We start from the raw sequence: 21,168 nt of genomic DNA, 5'->3' as shown, positions 1-21,168 counted from the left end.
AGTGCGAGGAACAACCCAGGAGGCAGAGGGGAAGAACTTACCCGTGCGTATCATCTTGAGGAGAGTGACTCCAAGGGTTGCTGACTTTCGGTTTGGAATAAAGTTCTCCATGAAAATGAATGCCCCCTCAAAGATATTCAAAGAGGTCGAGCAAACTCAAATTTCAATTCCCCTATGCATAGACAATTCCGCCTTGGTTTATTTCATCGGTAGAAACATTGTGGACAAACACCCTACAATGCAATTTATACATATCCTTCATGCAATAGCCCAACATGCCCTCAAAGGTATGTTTCTTCACTTGTCAAAGTGCACGACACATGACAAGCCCACCATCGGGCTTGTGTGTGTCCCAATGCATGTAGGACTTCAAAAACATGCATATATGTATACAACGAACCGACCTACACTAGACAATCGACTCTCAACAAATCGAACCATCGCATAACCAATTAACGCACGGAGATATTTGTGTTTGCCTGCCCCTACTGTCGACAAGGCTAAGAGAAGCCAAGCAAACAGGAGGAGGGGCAGGCGAACGGAAAGCTAAACGAAGGTCTCGAATAAACCAATGCCCTCAAGGGCATAAATCACGGGTGTATAGAAGGTCCTAGATAAACTACGGCCGCCTCCCTAAACCACGGGCGACGAATCCATTGGCTCTCTTATTTAGACACCGTTGACCTTAGACATTATAACCTTTCCACCTTAGACCTTAACTCTCTTAGTAATTAATTACTACCAAGGAAGACTTTGGGACCCATATTAAGACTACAATCTTGCAACATCGACTCTATTATTTTAACAATTCGAAAGTAAGAGCTAGCCAATCATAATATAAGCCTGAGATATTGTGTTATGGGGCACTGGAAAAGAACTCATGTGCTATAACCAATGTAAGGCTGAGGTTCTATATTATGGGGTGTTGAAAAAGAACTCATTCGATACACTTTGAACATAAAGTGTTTTCTCTAAAAACGAGGAAGGAGACACTCCCCTATGGCTATAAATTTTGGGGAGAATTGTGCGACCTCTCCACCATACCTTATGTATGGTCTTTTCTTTAAAAAAAATATCACTCACACATACATGCATTGAAGAAGCGTAGTTGTATTAAAAATGATTAACTTAATCAAGGACAAACATTAGTTAATATGCTCTCCAAGGATTGTGTGAGAGACATCTTCTATATTCAATGATCGAAAAATTTTTCTTGTTATTAATCTCAAAATTGTAACAAGACATCTCCACCATACCTTATGTATGGTCTTTTCTTTAAAAAAAATATCACTCACACATACATGCATTGAAGAAGAGTAGTAGTTAATATGCTCTCTAAGGATTATGTGAGAGACATCTTCTATATTCAATGATCGAAAAATTTGTCTTGTTATTAATCTCAAAATTGTAACAAGACATATTTTTCGAGCATCAAAAAATTTGTCTTGTTATTAATCTAACAAGACATAGTTTTCAATAATCGAAAAATCTGTCTTGTTATTAATCTAACGAGACAGATTAATCATCGAGAAATATGTGTTGTTATTAATCTCAAAATTCTAACAAATACACTTCTAATGCCATTCTTGTTCCCGTAACAATTTCTCTAAATGTAGTCTTAGGGCATTCCATAAGGTTATCTTATTTCTACATAATACGGGCCTATAATGAGTGAAGAAAGAAATTCTATCAAATAACTAGTCGGGATAATGGATTTTTGGGGATCAGCATTAGTTATTTCCAAAGGTTGGGCGTATGCTTTTTATGCAAAACTCTAAACTCTTATACATGATAGGACGCACCCCTTTAGTAAACGTGGGAGGTAGTCAAAGGGACGGGAAGGCAAATCAGCTGGTTCACGTGCAACTCCCCCAATTTCTCTCTCATCAAAGACCTATCGCCCTCTTTCAAACATTGGGAATGAATCATCAACATGTTATTAGTATGACTTTGGGCAATTGCCAAACAATGTTTATGGGAGTCCATAGGCATGCCTTATTTTTGATTGGTTTTTTTAATTTAATTATCGAGCACTGTCCACCTAGGCTCCAGTATTTAAACATTTATTTATCAGTTAACACATTGACATGGCGAGGCGCAGGAAGAGCAAGAAACCGATTTCGAGCGTGCGCGCCCACCATGAGCGTGATCGACATTCTCACCCGCGTAGAGGCCCTCTGCCAGAAGTACGACAAGTACGACCTCGACAAGCAGCGCGAGCAGCAGATCTCGGGCAACGATGCCTTCCTCAAGCTCTACACTGTCTTCGACACAGAGATCGCCGCCTGCGCTCAGGTTCTCAACCTTATACACATCGATGTCCACGGTTGTTATCTCGCGAGAAAGTGGATTGATTGGTTTTCTGGCGGCGTTTGCAGAAAGCCAGCGACGCCGCGATCGAGAAGAACAGGGCCGTCACCGCCACTCTCAACGCGGAGATCCGGCGGGCCAAGGCTGAACTGCGGAACGAACTCCCAAAACTCGAGAAACTAGCGCAACGAAAGGTAGATCTTTGTACCCCCTTTTCAAAGCTCAGCCCTAAAGACTCTTCTCAGGAGAACTGTTTTTTGATCGAGTCAGAAAGTACATTCTTGTGCAGAATTAGTCTGCGTACACGGGCCTCCTGACGGGCGACCACAGGGACCAGAGTTTAATGTGTCTTATCAGTCATCATTCATCAACCATTCCAAGCATGTCAGCAAGGGAGATATAATATAGGGACACGGAAGGAGAAGAGGGAAGGAAGGCACTTTAGAGGAAATGGAAGAAGGAAAAGAAAGGAGTGAGAAAGGGAAGAAAGGCACTCAAGAGGAAGAGACACGGGAAGAAAGAAGGTGAGTGAGAAGAGATTGAAAAATGCAAGACATTTGACCTACACCTCACCTGAAATGAAGGGCACACGAGGGAATCGCTTGGAGGCCTTGTAAGTATACTTGCGGGTATGCTCTATTGAGCAATTTAAGGGTGGAGGGTTCCTGCAATGCCACTTCCTCCTCCCATTCCCCACCGTCAACCGCCACCTCTTCCAATTCAATGGGAAGAAGATTTAGACACACATGTCGCAGAATTTGAAAACGTATGGTCAGCCAATGGAATGAGGCCCACAGTTTGCGAAATATCAGCTTTCCATGGAACCTTAGGCAAAAAGGCCATTGAATGGCTATCATAATATGATAAAATCGTTTCATCACATATGGTGACTTCAAAGAAGCTTTCTTGCTGTTCCGTATGGATAAAACATCTTCTGAGTTGCTGGATAAGCTGTGCAGTCTACAACAAAGGCGTCTATGTGTAGAAGACCATGCCATGACGTTTTGCACCCTCACGGCTTAGGTGGATAGGCCAACAGAAGCAACCTCGGTAGAGGCATATGCAAAAATAACTGAAGCTGGATGTAGTAGCTGACGGCTATAATGGGATACAATAGCATGCATGCATTGTAAGCATAAGCGAGGTTGTTTATGGCATTTTGGTGGTTGACTGTTTGTTTTGTGGATCGGTTGGTGGAAGCAACAAACAGGACGGAAAAGTACCTTGCACTAAAAAAAACACCCTAAAAATATTGGTGGTGCCAACTTTAGCACTGCCCGAATCAGTGCTGGCTTTTCAGCCCCTTATGTACAACACTGTACGGCTGCTGTATTGTGTACAGCTGCACGTGTACTGCCTGCTGTATGACCCGCGCCACATCACCCTTCCGCCCCTTTCTGTCACTGCTAACCTGCTGTAGCCATGTGCCACCTGCAGTCCCCATACCTGCTGCTTCATCTAAACCATGCGCTGTACGACCAGTGGGACAGCCGTCTGTAGCCCTGCACAAACCTGTATGCAACAGACTGCTGCCCTACTGCACGTCATACTGGACTGTGTACACAGTTCAGTCCACTCAGCAAAGGGGAACACAAAAGTGCAGCTGCAGCACAGCGAAGACCAAAAAAAGCAAGGGTTTCCAGCATTTTAGGGTTTCAGGAAATCTGGGACAGCATACCTCCCCCCAATCACAGATGCGCATACCCTTCTGTCTCTGTCTCTCTCTGACTCTCTCTCTCTCTTTGCATAGAATCCACAAGTTCCTTCATGCAACCCTAAGAACATAGCACTTACCAGATTTGCAAATCAAACAAAAGCAAGATTAAATCAAGGTGAAAAGTGCAGGTCAAGATTTTATTTTCTGATTTACATCATTCTAATAAAGCAAATACACCATTCGTGGTGGGGGCCCTATAGAGGGTATTTGGGACCCAATATTGTGTCCTCTTCTCTCTCTCTCTCTCTCTCTCTCTCTCTCTCTCTCTCTTTATTACTATTTTGTACCCAGGATGATGTACCTCATGGATATGATGTCACCTTTTGGTCTCATAGGTCATTTTGGCCTTTTGAAGACGTTAATACAACTTTCTTCTCTCTCTCTCTCTCTCTCTCTCTCTCTCTCTCTACTTCAGTTGTGTGCGTTATTATTGTCGTGAAAGATTGCTGAATTCTGAGCATTGAAGTTACGGATTCGACCATGAAGCTTCCGCATGTTACAAGAAGAGGGGCTAGCTGCTGCTCCAGGGAAATATCGATACCAACTTGGCATCCCATATAACAAACTGGAGTGCCATTCGGAATCCACTGAAAAGCCTCAATTGGCCTTCAAGTCGGGGCGGGTGATGAGCCAAATCAAAATCCACACGACTTGTACCAGTTTATCTTATTTGTGCGTCGGATGCACGGTAGATGTCACGTGCATGCTCGTGCCATGGCTAATCCTCAGCATGAACAGTAGAATCCCTGATTAAGTCAGCATGTAGGGCATCATTAGCAGTACCACTAGCATCAGCATCATCCTCAGCATCATTACCATCATCAGCATCATTAGCATCAGAAGTATCAGCATGGAGGGCATGGGACCCCCATCGGCAGCCAGCAAGCATCAGTCTGGTAGCCAGCAGGAGCCTAGGCATGTGATATGCAGCGGAAGTCTTTGTATTGGAAGATCCTGTCACACAAATGCTCACACCGTCTTCTGTATCCCGAGTTTCGTGAGTTTAGCAATCCACTTTAATACTTCAAACTTTAAAGAGATATGAGAACTGTACGGTCCCGAATTACCCACTGAAGGGCCCTCTATCCCGATAACGACGAGATAGTATTTGCTTTATTTCTTTAGAGAGAATGACTGTGGACTGTAGATAAGCCAAACGCAAGATCTCGGAGGATCGGAGATTGGCTGAACTGTACACGGCTGTAGAAACACCTCGATGACCTGATCTCGAGCCTATGCACTCTTCCCAAGGGCATGAGGAAGGGCTGCACACCTGAGGCTGAGAAAAGAAGATGGTGGACTGTTCTACGCTATGTTAGAATGCTGTAAATGCTTATGAATGCTGTGTTACCTTCACCAGATGACTATTGCATGTATGGATGATGCACCGAAGGCAGGGTACTGCCGTAGAACTGATGCAAGACTGAAAAACGCAGGCTGGAGGACAGAAACGCAGGTTGTACTGCTGCTGGACAGAAACGCATGTGTACGGCTGCTGCTGGACAGAAACGCAGGCGTGTACTGCTGCTGGACAGAATTGTAAATGCAGAGGTGTACGGCTGGACAGAAACGCAGGCTGACTGTACGGCTGGTTCACATGCAGAAAACGCTGGCTGAATTTTGGCGTTGAACTGAGGCTGGACTGTATGCTGAATCAGGGACTCATTTGATGCTGAATGCAGGCGCCTAGGGCTGTAGGGATTGCTGAACTGCAGGCGTTGGATGAACAAGGTTGGTTGAAGCAACCTCAAGCTCTCCAAGGGCTGGATGAGACTAGTCTAATAACACCAAGCCCCCAGCTGAGCAACGTGTTCAGAGGGGGACCTGATTCTACCACCATCACGAATGGCAAACGACTCTACCAAGTCTGGAAAGGCAAGCTCGTAGCGAAGCCCAGGCTGCAGCGCAGGTAGCCAGGAGCCAGGCGGACACGGAGTGCAGCGGCGTACCCAACTTTGCACGTGGCGAGCTTTAGCCCACAAGGCGGCGTCAACAAACGAACATGTGCAGCGTTTGTTTTTTTTATAGTCGGGTGCCGTGCGAAGGAGGGCGCCTAGTAGCCAGCCTGCGCTGCTGGCTGGGCATGAATGAATGCACGCTCGCCTTCGCTGCCTCTGCCTGGTGTGAAAAAGGAGCAGCTCCATCGGGTGATTAGCCACCCGCAAGCAGAAGCCCAGTGCGAGCAGAACCCCGGTGCCCGTCAACATCACATTCAACAGAAGCCCGTGCATCAACTACAGCTGCAGGAGCATCAGCATCAGCATCAGCATCAGCATCAATAGCAGCACCAAATTCATCAACTTTTTTTTTCTGCAACAAAAAATCAGAAATTACAAGGTATCTTGCTTCAATTTTTTTTGGGACTTGCAATTGAGCAGGTGCAATCATTAATTGAGCAGGTACAGGTGCCGAATTGCTCAATTTCTGAGCAAAATTGGCAAAATTGGGTGACATTGGTCACAATCAGGATCAATTTGCAGGAAATTGGTCACAATCAGGATCAATTTGCAGGAAATTGGATGTCGAAATTTGGGGCTTTTGATGTAATTGTGCAATTAAGCACTCATACATGCTGTATGATGTGAGAAATCGCACATTTGGGCAAAATTGCAGCAAATTGCAGTGCAAATCAAGGGGCATTTGTGCCGATTGGATCGATTTGCATGCAGGCAATCGCATTTGATGCTGTGGATAATGTGTTGATGTCTTACAAGCACTCAATGTGCCTGTAAATCAAGGGGCTTTCATGTATTGGATGTATATGTGGCCAGGGGGAAGCATCGCGAAGACTCTGGATGCCTTCATGTGCGTCAATGTACCATGTATGATCAGCAATTGATCTTAAATCAAGGGGCTTTTCAAGATTTTATGCTTGTTAAACTTGGCAAAGCAGCAGGCAAGACATTTATGCCTTGAATCCTCAGAAATCAGCTTCAGTCAAGGGGCTTTTGCCCAATTTCTGTTCGGGACTGTTGTATGCAGTGTTCGGGACTGTAAAAGTCTGATTTTCACTCATTTGGATAGCCAGGAGAGCATTTATTGCTACTGTACCTGTTGGTACAGATTTGGCACAGCTTTGTGCAAGTTTTGGCATGGCTGTACACTGATTTGAGTGAGGAAAAGGTTCAATTTCAGCTATTGTACTTGCCGGTACAGGTTTGGTACATCATTGGTGAGCACTTGGTACTGCTGTACAGTACTTTGGAAGGGCAACAGAGAACATTTAAGGTGCTGTCCAAAATCTGCAGCAACCAGATTTTGGTGATTTCATCACAAACAGTGGGAGAAAAGTTGCATTCTTGCTTCCGCAGTGGGAGATAAAGCTTGGGAGAACAACTGTGAGCACTTTGTGTGCTTTTGGTGCAGTGTTTGCACATTTTGCAGGGAGTCAGGCATTGACAGGTTGCATATTGCTATGGCAACCACAGGTGAGAGCTCTTCATTGCTTCACATCAAGAAGCTTGAAGGCTCACATAACTATGATATTTGGCAAACCCAGTGCTATAATGTGTTGCTCCAGAAGAAGCAGCACAAGCCTATCAAAGAAAGGGGTGTAAAGCCCGCTTCTCTTACTGCTGAAGAGTGGGAAGATATGGATGAGCTGGCAAGATCTACTATCATGTTATCTGTGTCAGACTCTTTACTTTTCAGCATTCGTGAAGAGAAGACAGCTTGGGGAATGTGGCAAAGATTGCAGGACTTGTATGCCCAGCAAAGTGCCTCAAGCAAAGTGTATTGGTTGAAGAAACTCATAGGTCTTCAGATGAAGGAAGGGGCATCTATGGCAGCCCATCTAAATGAGTTTAATGGTATTGTCAGCCAAGTTATAAATCAAAAGTTGGCAATGGACGATGAGTTCAAAGCCACTTTTCTATTATGCACTTTGCCAGAGAGTTGGGACACATTCAGGACAGCCACTAGCAATTCGAATGCTATGCTGTCATATGCAGATGTTGAGGGTGCTCTTCTTCAAGAAGAGATGAACAGGAAAAACAACTCTGTTGGAAAGTCCAATGCAATGAATGCACGTGGGAGATCCCAGCAAAGGGGAAAAAGCCAAGAACGGGGAAGGAGCAAGTCTCGCTTCAAAAAGGATTTGGAATGCCATTATTGTGGCAAGAAGGGACACATTAAAAAGCAATGCTACAAATGGAAAAATGATCAAAAGGAAAAGGGCAAAGGAAAGGACAAAGACAAAGATGAAGCCAAAGATGTAAAGCCAAAGGGCAAAAGTGGAGTCAAGATTGAAGAAATCAATGTGTCACATGCAGGTGACAGTGAGGATGAGGTCCTATTTACGTCTTCACTTGATGCCCATTCACTTCTTACAGGTGGTCATGGTATGCACTCATGGATCATTGATTCAGGTGCCTCCTTTCATGTCACAGGTTGCAGAGACTTGTTTGTCAGGTATACTGCTGGCAATGAAGGAGTGGTTTATTTGGGTGATAACCATGCATGCAAGATTCTTGGCAGAGGTGATGTGAGGCTTGTGTTTTCAGATGGCTCACAGCTTATGCTCCATGATGTCAGGCATGTGCCTGAGATCAAGAAGAATCTGCTTTCTACTGGACAGCTTGATGATGCTGATTATGTTACCACATTTGGTCGTGGAAAGTGGAAAATTAGTAAGGGCTCACTGGTTGTTGCCAGAGGCTCTAAGGTGGACACTCTTTACTTCATGCATGCAGGTGTTTGTCACCATGCTAATGTAAATGCAACCGAGCTGCCGGAAATCTCTATGTGGCATAGCTGGTTGGGACACATGAGTGTCAAGGGAATGGAGCAATTGTCTCGTTTGGGTTACTTGCCTTCTCTAAAGTTTTCAAGTTTTCAGTTTTGTGAGCATTGTATATATGGCAACTGCAGTGCCCCCACAAGAAAGCTCTTGGACAGAAAGATGCTCAGTTAGAGCTTGTGCATACAGATGTATGTGAGATGCCTCAGCTTTCTTTGGGAGGGGCAAAATACTTTGTGTCTTTTATTGATGATGCCACACGCAAGTTGTGGGTTTATCCTCTTCGTTTGAAGAGTGATACATTCTCAGTGTTTCAGAAGTTTGTTGCTCTTGTTGAGAATCAAACTGGCAAAACACTGAAGGCTTTGCGTTCCGACAATGGTGGAGAGTATATGTCCAAACAGTTTCAGGACTTTTGTGATGCTAAAGGTATCAAGAGGGAGCTCTCTACTCCTTATGATCCTCCACAAAACGGGACAGCAGAGAGGATGAACAAGACCATTCAGGAGAAGGTCCGTTCTATGTTGTCACATGCTGCGTTACCTCATGGTTTTTGGGCTGAAGCTGTTATGACAGCCGTTCACCTTATAAACAGGTCACCTAACACGAGGCTTGGTGGGAAAGTGCCAGAGGAAGTATGGACAGGGAAGCCTCCGTCATACAAGCACTTGAGAGTGTTTGGTTGCGTTGCGTACGTGCACATACGCAGGGAAATGCGCACCAAACTTGATCCTAAGTCTCACAAATGCATATTCCTAGGATATGGTGACAAAGGTGAAATGGCGTATAGACTTTGGGATCCCGTGAATAGAAAGATTATACGCAGCAATGATGTCATTTTTGATGAAACATGCATGTATAAGGAGCCTGCAAGGCAACAGGAGCCTGGCAGAGTCATCTTTGATGATGATGGACATCATGGACAACAACAAAGGGCTGTAAATCAGCCATTACAGCAGGAAAACCAGCCCTTAAATGGTGCTGAAAATGGTCCAAATGGACAGCCAGAGATGGCAGAAGATATCCCTATGGATATACCACAGTTAGAGGAGATACCGGGCATGATATTTCAGCCTTATGGCATGGAACAGGAGCCACCAATGGGTGATATGCAGGCTGGACAGCAACCTGCAAATGATGGTCATTGGGTACGGAGGTCCACTAGACCCTCCAGAGCCCCTGACAGGTTTGTTCCAGGGGTTGACTACTTGATGCTCACTGACTGTGGGGAGCCCTCATGTTATAAGGAGGCTTTACAGAGGGCAGACAAAGCTCTATGGGAGCGTGCCATGAAGTCAGAGATGGATTCTCTGCACAAAAATGGAACATGGAAGTTGGTGCATTTGCCTACAGACAAGAAAGTTTTGCCATGCAAGTGGGTTTACAGGCTCAAAGTTGCACCAGATGCAAAGCCAAGATACAAAGCCAGGTTAGTGGCTAAGGGCTTCAAGCAGGAATATGGTGTGGACTGCAGTGAGTGGAAAGGAGAAGCTTGTATGCAAGCTGAAAAAGAGTCTTTATGGGCTCAAACAGGCACCAAGGGAATGGTATCATAAATTTGATACATTCATGAAATCCCAGAAATTCAGGAGAAGTGACATAGATCACTGCTTATACACCAAGAAAGCTTTGGATGGCAGTCTATTGATCCTCATCTTGTATGTTGATGATATGTTGATTGCCGGGAAATCTCGTAAGGAGATGGATACCTTGAAGCAGAGGCTGCATCAAACCTTTGATATGGAGGATTTGGGTGATGCAAATCACATTTTGGGTATGCGGATACTTCGGGACAGAAATCAGCATGTGTTGTATTTGTCTCAGAAGGAATACATTGGCAAAGTTTTGCAGAGGTTCAATATGGACGGGGGGAAGAAGACTAGTACTCCTTTGCCTCCATATGTGAAACTCAGTGCTATGGACAGCCCACAGTCGGATAGAGACAGGGCTGATATGGCCAAGGTTCCGTATGCTTCAGCTTGTGGCAGTCTCATGTATGCCATGGTTGCTACTAGGCCGGACATTGCATTTGCAGTGGGAGTGGTTTCTAGATACATGGCCAACCCTGGCAAGAAGCATTGGGAAGCAGTGAAAGGTGTCATGAGATACCTGAAGGGCACACAGGCTTTGTGCATTTGTTTTGGCAAATAGGATGCATTAGTGCATGGTTACACGGATTCGGATTATGCCGGTCATCCAGATAACCGGAAGTCTACTACCGGTTATGTGTTTACATTCACAGGAGGTGTTGTGTCATGGATATCCAGGATGCAGAAGTGCACAGCCTTATCTACTACAGAGGCCGAGTATATTGCAGCCACAGAGGCTTGCAAGGAGGCATTATGGCTATCTCGGTTAGTGGTTGATTTGGGTTATACAGGGGATATTCCATTGTTGCATTGTGACAGTCAGAGTGCCATCCAGTTGGCAAAGAACCCTGTCTTTCATGCAAAGACGAAGCATGTGGATGTGAAGTATCACTTCATCAGAGAGGTGATAGAGAACAAGCAAATTCAGCTTGTTAAGATTCATACGGATGACAACCCGGCTGATCTGTTGACAAAGAGTTTGCCTCCGGAGCGATTTGCTCATTGCAGACACTTGATGGGCATTGGATGAGGCCAGTTTCAGCCTTGATATGGCCTTGTATATTATCATGTACATGCTGATTTTTCTTTTCCTTCATTTAAGGGCACTTTGCCTTTAAGTGGGAGGTTGTTGGGGTAAAGGCATTATGCCCACCCTTATAGTGTGTACAAGCCCATAAGTTATAGTACATAGTACACTTAGTACTTTTAATGTACTAAGTGCACTATGTGTACTAGTGCAATATACATGTGTGATAGGGGAGTCACACACTCATTCCCATGAGTTGACTTATCCCCACAACTCTCTCTCTCTCTCTCCCGTGTTCTCTCTGTGTATGTCTCCCACATGAATTACTCTAACCCTAATTCTCCCATTCATTGAAGGCAAGGGAAACTCCTAGGGCTGAGGAGGAAAGCTCTTAGCACACTGAAGACTGAATGAGAAACTAAGCCCTATGCAAGCCTATTTATACTAACTGGAGGTTGGTCAAGTTGGCTGGTCATTTAATAAAGTTTATATTTATAAATGACAAATAATGCTAAATAAATACTATAAAATATGGAAAAAATACCAGATAAATCGTAGTAAATTCCCTAAGGCTTTTGGGATGTTCTAAATGATGCACAGGCATATGAATGCATATTATGCAGGATGCAGAGTGCTTTTTGATGCAAACCCTAAGGCTTCTACTGACTCTACATACATGAATGATTCTCTCCAAGTGGGTTTAGGGACTTGACTGACTGATTGACCCGCTAAGGCTAAGGAATGACCTATGTAGCTCGTGCCTGACTTATCCTGGACTGAGGATGTACAATGGGGTCACGGCGTACGACAAATATCATCCTACTGGGTTCTAATACTGTACAACAGTTGCACTGCTGATGATGAGCCATCTTGTCACCATGCACTGAGTGCATGTGACAATGTACTTGAGTTATGCCAGATGTATGCTCATGGCTGCCTTGCTTAGTGGTCTTGGCGGATCAGAGGGAGGCACAGTGTGTTATTGTGGAACACAGATCTGTGTGCATAGATCCTCTGTGCTAAGAGGTATTGTGGGCCGTCAGATTGGACATACAGGTGTAATCTCTTGGCTGATTTTTGTTGTACTCAGCCATTCATATTTTTGGAATTGAATAAAGAAATATCGCAAGGGGTGCCAAGCTTTGGGGCCAACAGGTGTCGCTTTGTTTTTAGATTTGGGCACTCTAGCTCCAATCTGTTTTGTTTTCACATCTAGACTACAAGTGGATGGGTGACTGCTAGTCTACCGCACTCTGGTTTCTATCAGAGGCCGGTTTCACCTAGAGTCCACCAGACACCTTTCATGCTGGGAAATGTCCAGGTTGGTGACAGTCGACCAAGTCGCTTGCACCAAGAAAGGCTATAAAAGGGCTATGCCAAGTTGTTATGACTCACTCACTCCTTAAGGGAGTAGGGTCTATAGACTAGACTTTAGACTAGGTGTTTACCACCTTTTGATGGCAGCCTTTGTGATGGCAGCCAAAGGCTGCCATCTGGCCAAGACTTGTACACCTTTTTGTACATTATGAATATACTGAAACTCAGCTAATTCTCTCTTCTCTCCATCTCTCTTGCTTGCGTTTTGCATCAGGTTGTCCAGGATGGTATTTAGGGCTTACCCAAAGCTTCCGCATGTGACATTGGTATCAGAGCATTAGGCTTAGCAAGGTTAAACATTGATTTAGTCCCAGATGAAGGTGCATAGTCTAAGGAGAGTAACACAAGACATGGAAGAAGTTCCTAGGAGGTTGGTTGGTGGTGTTCCACAAGACCCAAGGGGAATGGCAGTCCTGTGAGTCGGGTGCCACTTGGGGCATACCAGGAAAGGCTTTTAGGCAACGGTTCCAAGGGAGGATGATCCTCGAAGGGGTGGAGTGAGAGTGCGATACTCAATATTCAGGAACAGAAGACCACCGAAAAGAATAGAAGTTGGAATCTCGTCATCAAGCTTAGCGGAGGGGGATGCCATGTGCATGCTCATTCCAGGAGCTTATCTTTGATAGGTAGCAGGAAAAACACAGGTTTTGGGCATGAGCCAGGCTCGATGGTGTGCAGGAGAACCCAAGAGAGGAACAAGAACTTGTCGGGTGGAGCTATAGAGCTGGCCGACAGTAGGTCGGCTAGGTTTCTTGCACCAAGAAAGGCTATAAAAGAGCTATGCCAAGTTGTTAGGACTCACTCACTCCTTTAGGGAGTAGGGTCTATAGACTAGGTGTTTACCACCTTTTGATGGTAGCCAAAGGCTGGCCAAGACTTGTACATCTTTGTACATTATGAATATACTAAAACTCATCTCTCTCTCTCTCTCTTTCTCTCTCTCTCTCTCCCAAATAGTGAAGATGTTGTATAGAATGCTCCAAGCTAGACAAAACCTGCATGTGTGCCATGAAACAAATTGAGGAGGAAAGGCTGTAGTCGCTAGCTGATGGCTTTGGCTAATATTTTGTAAGCAGTCCCTAGGAGGGTGATGGGTCTCCATTGTGGAATCTCCAATCTGTCACCACCCTCCTTGGAAATCAAACGAATCAATCTTTGTGATAGCCTCTTTGGCATGGAGCCCATGCTCATAATCTCATTGAAGGCAGCTTTGAAGTTGCCTTCCATGAGATCCCAATGATGAAGAAATAAGGAAATTGGGAGCCCATCTTCTCCTGGGCATTTTCCCTTAGGGAGTGCCATCAGAGCCTCTGCAAGCTCCTTTGAAGTAAAGGGTGTCAATAGAAAAGTTCGAAGAGCAGGGGGGACCACCTATCTCGTGTGCCGCTAGACCCGCTCACGCACATCCAGCACCTGAGAGGATACGGGGGCGCTTGTGAGAAGGAACGTAAGAAATCCGTGGCGCGCGCGAGAGAGGGAGGGAGGGAGGGAGGGAGGGAGGGAGGGAGCCGCAACTACGGATCCATCCTTTGGCCTCGCAACGTGCGGATACCGTCCCCTTTGCTTGTGTGGGCCTTAAATCTCAAAGAAATCTGTGGTGACCTTGTTGCCCGCCTGGGTCCAAAAGGAGACTCTAGTATGGTATCTGTACTCCACCCTCTGCTCCTCAATAGAGCTAAGCTCTATATGGGCTGTAGCCAATTGGGACTCAATCCACGGGCTATCTGGGGTACTCTTCCTTGAAGCCGCTGCAAGGTGGCAAGGCTCTGACGGATGCTCCTCTCTTGCTCTCTGAAGCCAGCCAATCTACTCTGTGCGGCCTCTTGTAACAACTTGCTGATCTTTCCAAGGCATGCGTCCAAAGCTCTTGCGGTTGAACCAGGGTGGAAATCCAGACTCGCCCAAATCTCCTCAATCCTGTTGCAAATGTTGGAATCCTGAATGAGGCGGTCTGGGATTTGGGTGCTCAAATGTCTCTCTTACATCCATGGTCCTCCAGGGAGAGAATGACGGGTGCATGATCGAAGAAAGTAGTTGCTGCCAAAATACCAACCATGCCACCTCATCCACAAGCCCACTCATCCACATAAAACTGGTCTAATCTGGGTCCAAAAGGAGGCTCTAGTATGGTATCTGTACTCTACCCTCTGCTCCTCAATGGAGCTAAGCTCTTTATGGGCTGCAGTTAACTGAGCCTCAATCCACGGGCTATCTAGGGTACTCTCCCCTTGAAGCCGCTGCAAGGTGGCAAGGCTCTGACGGATGCTCGTCACCTGCTCTCTGAAGCCAGCCAATTTGCTCTGTGCGGCCTCTTGTGACAACTTGCTGATCTTTCCAAGGCATGCGTCCAAAGCTCCTGCGGTTGAACCAGGGTGGAAATCCAGACTCTCCCAATTCTCCTCAATCCTGCTGCAAATCTTGGAATCCTTAATGAGGCAGTCTGGGATCTGGGTGCTCAAATGTCTGTCCTGCATCCATGGTCCTCCAGGGAGAGAATGACGGGTGCATGATCGAAGAAAGTAGTCGCTGCTAGAATACCAACCATGCCACCTCGTCCACAAGCCCACTCATCCACATAAAACCGGTCTAATCTGGAAAGGTTGGGCTTGTACTCCTGCTGTTGGATTGTGAGAAGCATAGACTCCCGGGGCTGCGATTGAACTCTGGTAGATGCCAAGGGGCCTGCCCCCTCAAAGTCAAAATCAGCTCCTCCCAAGTCGAGTACTTTGTTCCATGCCTGAAACTGTGGCCATGCCACCTCCGAGTTTGTCCTCCACCATCTCTAACATGTTGAAGTCACCCTCCACACACCAAAAATCGACTTGTAAGAGGGATTGACGAACTGTGCTCCAGAAAGTGGTTCTGCTTGTTGTGATGTTCAGTGCATAGAGGTTCAAGAAGCTCACTTTGTGCTCTCCAATCTTGATAATCACCCAACTGAGCTCTCCCAATGACAACGATGCTTGAATCGATCACCGCGGGTAAGAATTGCTCATTGACGGAAATAAATACCCCACCCAAGGTACCAGAGGGGCCAAAAGCGTGGGACCAAAAGGTGTGAGTACGGCCCTGAAGCACAGCGGCGAGTACGGCCCACGGATAGATGATGCTCCTGGAGGAAGAGAATGTGAATGGGTCCACCAACTATGGCTCTGTGAAGCTCCTTTGTGAAGAGGATCCCGTGCCTCTGTAAACACTGCGGTCCTTCCAAACCCTCAATGTTCCATGAGACAATTTGCATAACTAAGAGCGGTGGGAGGCGGAACTCTCGGAACTGCTCGCCGCTCGAAGAGTCTTGGGCATGGGTTTGGATGGAGAGTAATCACTATTTTCTTGTGGCGAAGCCTCCCTAGGTTGGCACGAATCCTGCCCTCCATGTGGAGCCACGTTGTCTGGGCCTTGGAATATACATACTTAGGGCTCGCATCTGTCACAATGTAGGAGGGCGGGAGAGGTGAAGGATGATTTATTCAGGTGTTGGCCTACGTTGTCATTCCAAGAGTGAACTCATCTTAAAGCCCAACGGGGCGTGTCGTGACAGAATAAACCACGTGTACAAGAGAGAGAGCGAGAGAAGGGGGAGAGAGATGGGAGTTAGGGGTTTCACACAGTACACCACGTTGAGCGGGGAACAGGCCCCGCCCCCTCTTTAGGAATTTATTTCAGGAACAATCCACAGGCTTTTCCAAGCCAGGACCAATACAACAAATGAATACAATATCAAGCAAAAAGTGCCGATGTCGAGGTCGGGTTGAAGTCGATGTCAAGGCACAAGATAACTGATGCCGAGCTCACCACGAGGACGACCCACAAGAGACTTACACCGGGCTAGTACCAAGATATGACCAAGTCTATGTTATTCACAAAAATCCCTCAAAGAACTTGTGGAAGAGATATGGATAGTGGTGTATGGCTGTCCAAGACTTATTCACTAAAAAGGAGGAGGTGGCGGTTCTTAAAATGGAGGCAACCCCCCAAAGAAGACGGCTGAAAGGAGGTGCTGAGGGAGGAAGCAAGCAACAACCAACAGGCGGCGGTGGAGCAAACAGGTTGGCTAACAGACGGCAGAAATCCGGCAAACAGGCAGCTGAAACGCCGGCTCTGGGGCGGCGAAAATCGGTTTGGGTGGTGGCGACGTCGGCGCTAGGTGGCGGAATTGGGCTCTGGGCGGCGTCGCTTCCTCACAGGGTGGTGCGGAGGGGACGGTGGCTCTGCAATAGTGGTTGGGGCAGAGATGGGGGATTTGGATGGTGCTTAGGAAGTAGAGAGGGAGGATGATGATGTTGCTTAATAATAGTCAAAGTTCTTGATTTGCTTTTACAATCTTCAGGGCCTTGCTTTTTGGCCTCGGAGCAGCTTTTTGAAAAAGCGGCTTTTAGCTTTTTGATCCAGTTCGATGTCCCCCTCAGCTTTTTGGTCAACAAAGTTTGACTTTTGCTTTTTCTTGCTTTTTGACCGAGATGGGTGCTTTTTCCAATGCCAACATTAGGAACCCTGGTTCCATGTGTCCCTCATCCTGTTCATGTGTCCGGGCATATCATGTGAAAAGAGCATGGAGGATCAAATAGTTACATCATCATCCCTGTCTGACCATCAATGGCACGCATTGTACTCTAATTGGTACCTTGAACCCGCATCAAGCACGAAACCTCATCTTGCAACCAAGTGTTAGCTGGGTTTTTGACGACTCCTCGACTTGCCACTAAGTGGTAGCTTGAGTAGGCTAGCCACGCCTAAGGCATCATAATTTAATGCAAGAAATTACCAAAATAATGCAAGTTCTCATTTCTGCATCTCCAGTCAGATATTAGGTCTTGCCTTTTCCAAAGTCCAGGAGAAACGATGTTCATGTTTTGTGTGGGGTTCTAATAAAGTAAAACTAAGTAAATGTGTGGTATCACTGACAAGAAGGCTCTCTCTGCACATCGAGGATTTGGGTGTGAATGTTCTATACATGATTCAGATGCTCAAAGAACCAACTTGGATGCCAAAAGCGAGAAATATGTTGACTTTCATTGTAGCCATGTGCCCTTGCAAGGAAAATGGCTCAGATGGCTGTTGACAGATGTGTGTTACAGGATACGAAAGAAGGGCTGGGGGATGCTTGAAAAGGGGAAAGAGGGTGGCTTTGGTACAATGCCCCAAGGGCCAAAGCCACCCTTACAGCAGACAATGAAATTGGCCATACAAATGAGTCAAAGCCTATTTGGTTGTACAATGTTGGGGGAAGCTTGTGGAGCTTCGTAGGATGCAATGAGAAGCATGGCTTGTGATTCCATATGATGTCAAGGCATCATTGACCAACCTCCCAACTCTTGACAACTTAGCACAGACCTCATCGAGAGGGAGGTCACCGACCAGGGCATCCAGAAGGTCTTTCAAATATACGAGTAATAATGATAATAATCAGCTGCAACAACAGTTTTCAAACTTTAGACATTTTTTAAAATAAATATATAGAAAAACTTGCAAAAATATAGAACCATTTCTTATGAAAAAATCTGATGTTGATGCATTATCCATTGGCAGGTCAAAGGGCTCACAAAAGACGAGCTGGCTGCTCGTACGGATTTGGTCTGGGCTTTGACAGAGAAGATTGACGCTATCCCTGATGGAACTACCATGGGGACTAACAAAGCAAGTGCATGGGGGGGCAAGGCTGCAGGCACACGTATGGAGATCAAGATCGACAATGTGGACCCAGGTTATCTTAAGTTCTATTCTCTTGTTTTCTGTCTTACAACAATTAGAAATTAGATGCTTACAGCCTCTCTGCTCTGGAATGCAGATGACCTCATGCGGCCAGAACATTATCAACAGACTGAAGAATCTAATCAGTTCAGACAGGAGTATGAGATGCGCAAACATAAACAGGTTCATTTCTTGTGCTGTATGGGTGTGTGTGCATGCACGCGTGCATGTGTGCATGCGTGTGTGCTGGCATAAAGTCCTATTTCCTGGTCTGCTGGCTTGGCTATGTCATTAAAAGACTCATATCTCTCTCTCTCTCTCTCTCTCTCTCTCTCTCTCTCTCTCTCATTGAGGATTTTCGCAAAAGCAAACCATATCGTTCGCAATTGTGGTGAATGTATATAATGCTTGGCAAGTCCAAGGTACAGGAAAGTGCATGAGTACGAGGCCCCATCTCCTTTTCTTGGGATTACGAGTCTTATTCTAAATAACCTTCATTCTATCATGATGGTGACTTAACAGGAGCACTCATTACATCCTTCAGGATGATGTATGTGTGTGTTTCTCTGTTTTGTTTCGTTCCCATGTACATGTGTTACTTTTCAGTTGTTGAATGCATTATGCAGCTGTTATGGTACCTGAGAGATGTATTGAAAGGTGCAAATCTTGTGTTGTTTCTGGGGGGGTCTGCTCCATCTGCATGTGGACTAGGGCAGGTTGGTATCCATTTTCAGTTAGCTCACCTGGGCATGCTTTTGTAGGGGAGCTTGTTGACAGGCTTGGGGACGACAGTGCCAGCTCCTGCTTGTGTGCAGTCGTGAGTGCTTCCTTGGTGCCGGGTTTGCCTAGGTGAGCTGGCAATCTTGGGCTACCAAGATAGTATCAGGGACGGGGGTTTGCCACTCCTGGGCTTTTTCCTCTGCATACTCGATTGTGCTGAAGGTTCAGGGTTCTCGCTGGTGTTTATCCCACATGTACTTTATCCGCATGTGGGCAGGCCTTGATAGGGCAAGCCGGCATGTGTTCAGTTACTTCCACCCAGGCCCATTCTTTTTGGGGGGAGTTGGGTGATGGGCTTGGAGACCCTGCTGCCAGATTCCATCTCTGAGTTGGCCTAAGCAAGCTGGCATTCTTTGGCTTCCAAGAATATGTACATACTCTGTTACCTCATGGACCAGTGACATGGACAAACCTGCTGTGGAGTTGGTATTGTTCCATGGCCTACTTTTTGGTACCGTTAAGTGACAATTTTTTGGTGTGTGCTTTTTTGCTAGGACCAAGGATTGGATACAATATCAGAGGGCCTTGCAACGCTAAAAAATATGGCACATGATATCAATGAGGTTTGGGTTGCATTTGAATTAGTACCTTAAGGTGGATTGACTGCTGTTTATTACATTTCATTTCTCAAGTTGACGTGAATTTTCTAATGCACCTCCCTTCAGGAATTGGACCGACAAGAGCCATTGATTGATGAGATTGACACGAAGGTCAGAGATTGCTATATTGAGTGTTTCAAGTACTGTTTTGCTTTCTTGATGCTTTTTGAAGCATCATCCATGTTGATACGTCAATGTATTGGGTTGATAAGGTGGAGAAGGCAACTTCTGATTTGCGGAACACTAATGTAAGACTCAAGGAGACTGTTACAAAGGTAACCTTAAAACCTGTCTTTTGGCTTACTAGTTACGATAACTATTATTACATCCATTTGGTTTTTGTATACCTGCTTCTAGGGATTTAAGAAGAGTTATACTTATTTTTCCCACAGCTACGTTCCAGTCGCAATTTTTGTATTGACATAATACTTCTATGTGTCATTCTCGGAATTGCCGCTTATTTGTACAAGTGAGCTACTCTCTCTCTCTCTCTCTCTCTCTCTTTGATGTGCTGTGGATGCGCAGGCACTATATAACATGCTTTTGTTATCAATCTTTGCAGCGTTTTAAAGAAGTAGCGTCTGCTCATTATTGACATCTCGTATCTTGTCGAGCCCATGAGATTTATTCTGGTCTTTGTTGATTTCGTGTTGGAGGTGCTCGAAACATCTAACACTTTGTGTCTACTTCATCCTCTAGGCCAGTGTGAAAAGTAAATCTTTTGACCTACACCATTATTTGAGTTATGAACTCATCACCCATAAAGGTTATCACTATCTTTAAAATTTCAAAACCGACGTTTATCCATGGACATTCATTTAGTTATTGCTGGTCTAGACTTATGTTTCATAGCTGCAACCGTGTAAATACGTATATGTATGGTCCTTCGCAATTGGTCTTAAGCACATTATATATAATCCCCCCCTCATATGGCTTATGACAAGGTCCAGTGGCATGCTTAGAGAGGCTTCAAAACTGAGATTAATCCATCACAAGGTCAAATATAAAGTCTAGTCATTGGCAAAAGACTCAGAGCTGCAACCATATAAAGACGTATATACGACTTAGCCATTTTGTGTGTACACTTTTTTATCATTACAAGGACTTGTGCTGTGTTTGCACCAGGGGGGGCAGTGCGGAGAGAGAGATGAACGTCTACAAAAGTCCTTAATAGCAAAAAAGTGTTACAATAGTTCTATGACGTAACCATATCATGGGAAAAGAAGATGAAACAACCAGCTAGAAACATAATAATGATCGTATGAAACGACAAAATTAACCATCTAAATATAAAACAAATGCTTGGCTCACATCATATCAGCTATGGTGTGATCATGGGT

General features: G+C 45.4%; 1 protein-coding gene across 2 annotated transcripts; it reads left to right on the top strand.

Moving 5' to 3' along the window:
- Positions 1 to 2,086: 2,086 nt before the first annotated feature.
- On the top strand, positions 2,087 to 20,649 carry LOC147635926 (syntaxin-71-like). 2 transcript variants are annotated; one of them, XM_086801320.1, is made up of 9 exons: positions 2,087 to 2,295; positions 2,379 to 2,504; positions 18,288 to 18,462; positions 18,547 to 18,632; positions 19,724 to 19,792; positions 19,895 to 19,939; positions 20,041 to 20,103; positions 20,221 to 20,297; positions 20,391 to 20,649. In XM_086801320.1, the coding sequence occupies exons 1-9, from the start codon at positions 2,140 to 2,142 to the stop codon at positions 20,404 to 20,406; spliced, it is 813 nt and encodes a 270-aa protein (XP_086657446.1). In that variant the 5' UTR covers positions 2,087 to 2,139; the 3' UTR covers positions 20,407 to 20,649. The 2 variants fall into 2 exon arrangements, with proteins under 2 accessions (XP_086657446.1, XP_086657447.1); XM_086801321.1 differs by lacking the exon at positions 20,391 to 20,649 and having other exon boundaries at positions 20,221 to 20,301.
- The last annotated feature ends 519 nt before the right edge of the window (positions 20,650 to 21,168 follow it).

Source organism: Cibotium barometz, chromosome 8 (assembly GCF_041138505.1).
Source record: "Cibotium barometz isolate CiBa-2024 chromosome 8, ASM4113850v1, whole genome shotgun sequence".
Classification (NCBI taxonomy): Eukaryota; Viridiplantae; Streptophyta; class Polypodiopsida; order Cyatheales; family Cibotiaceae; genus Cibotium; species Cibotium barometz.
Note: the sequence above shows the minus strand (reverse complement) of the source record. Positions and strands in the feature narration are given on the sequence as shown.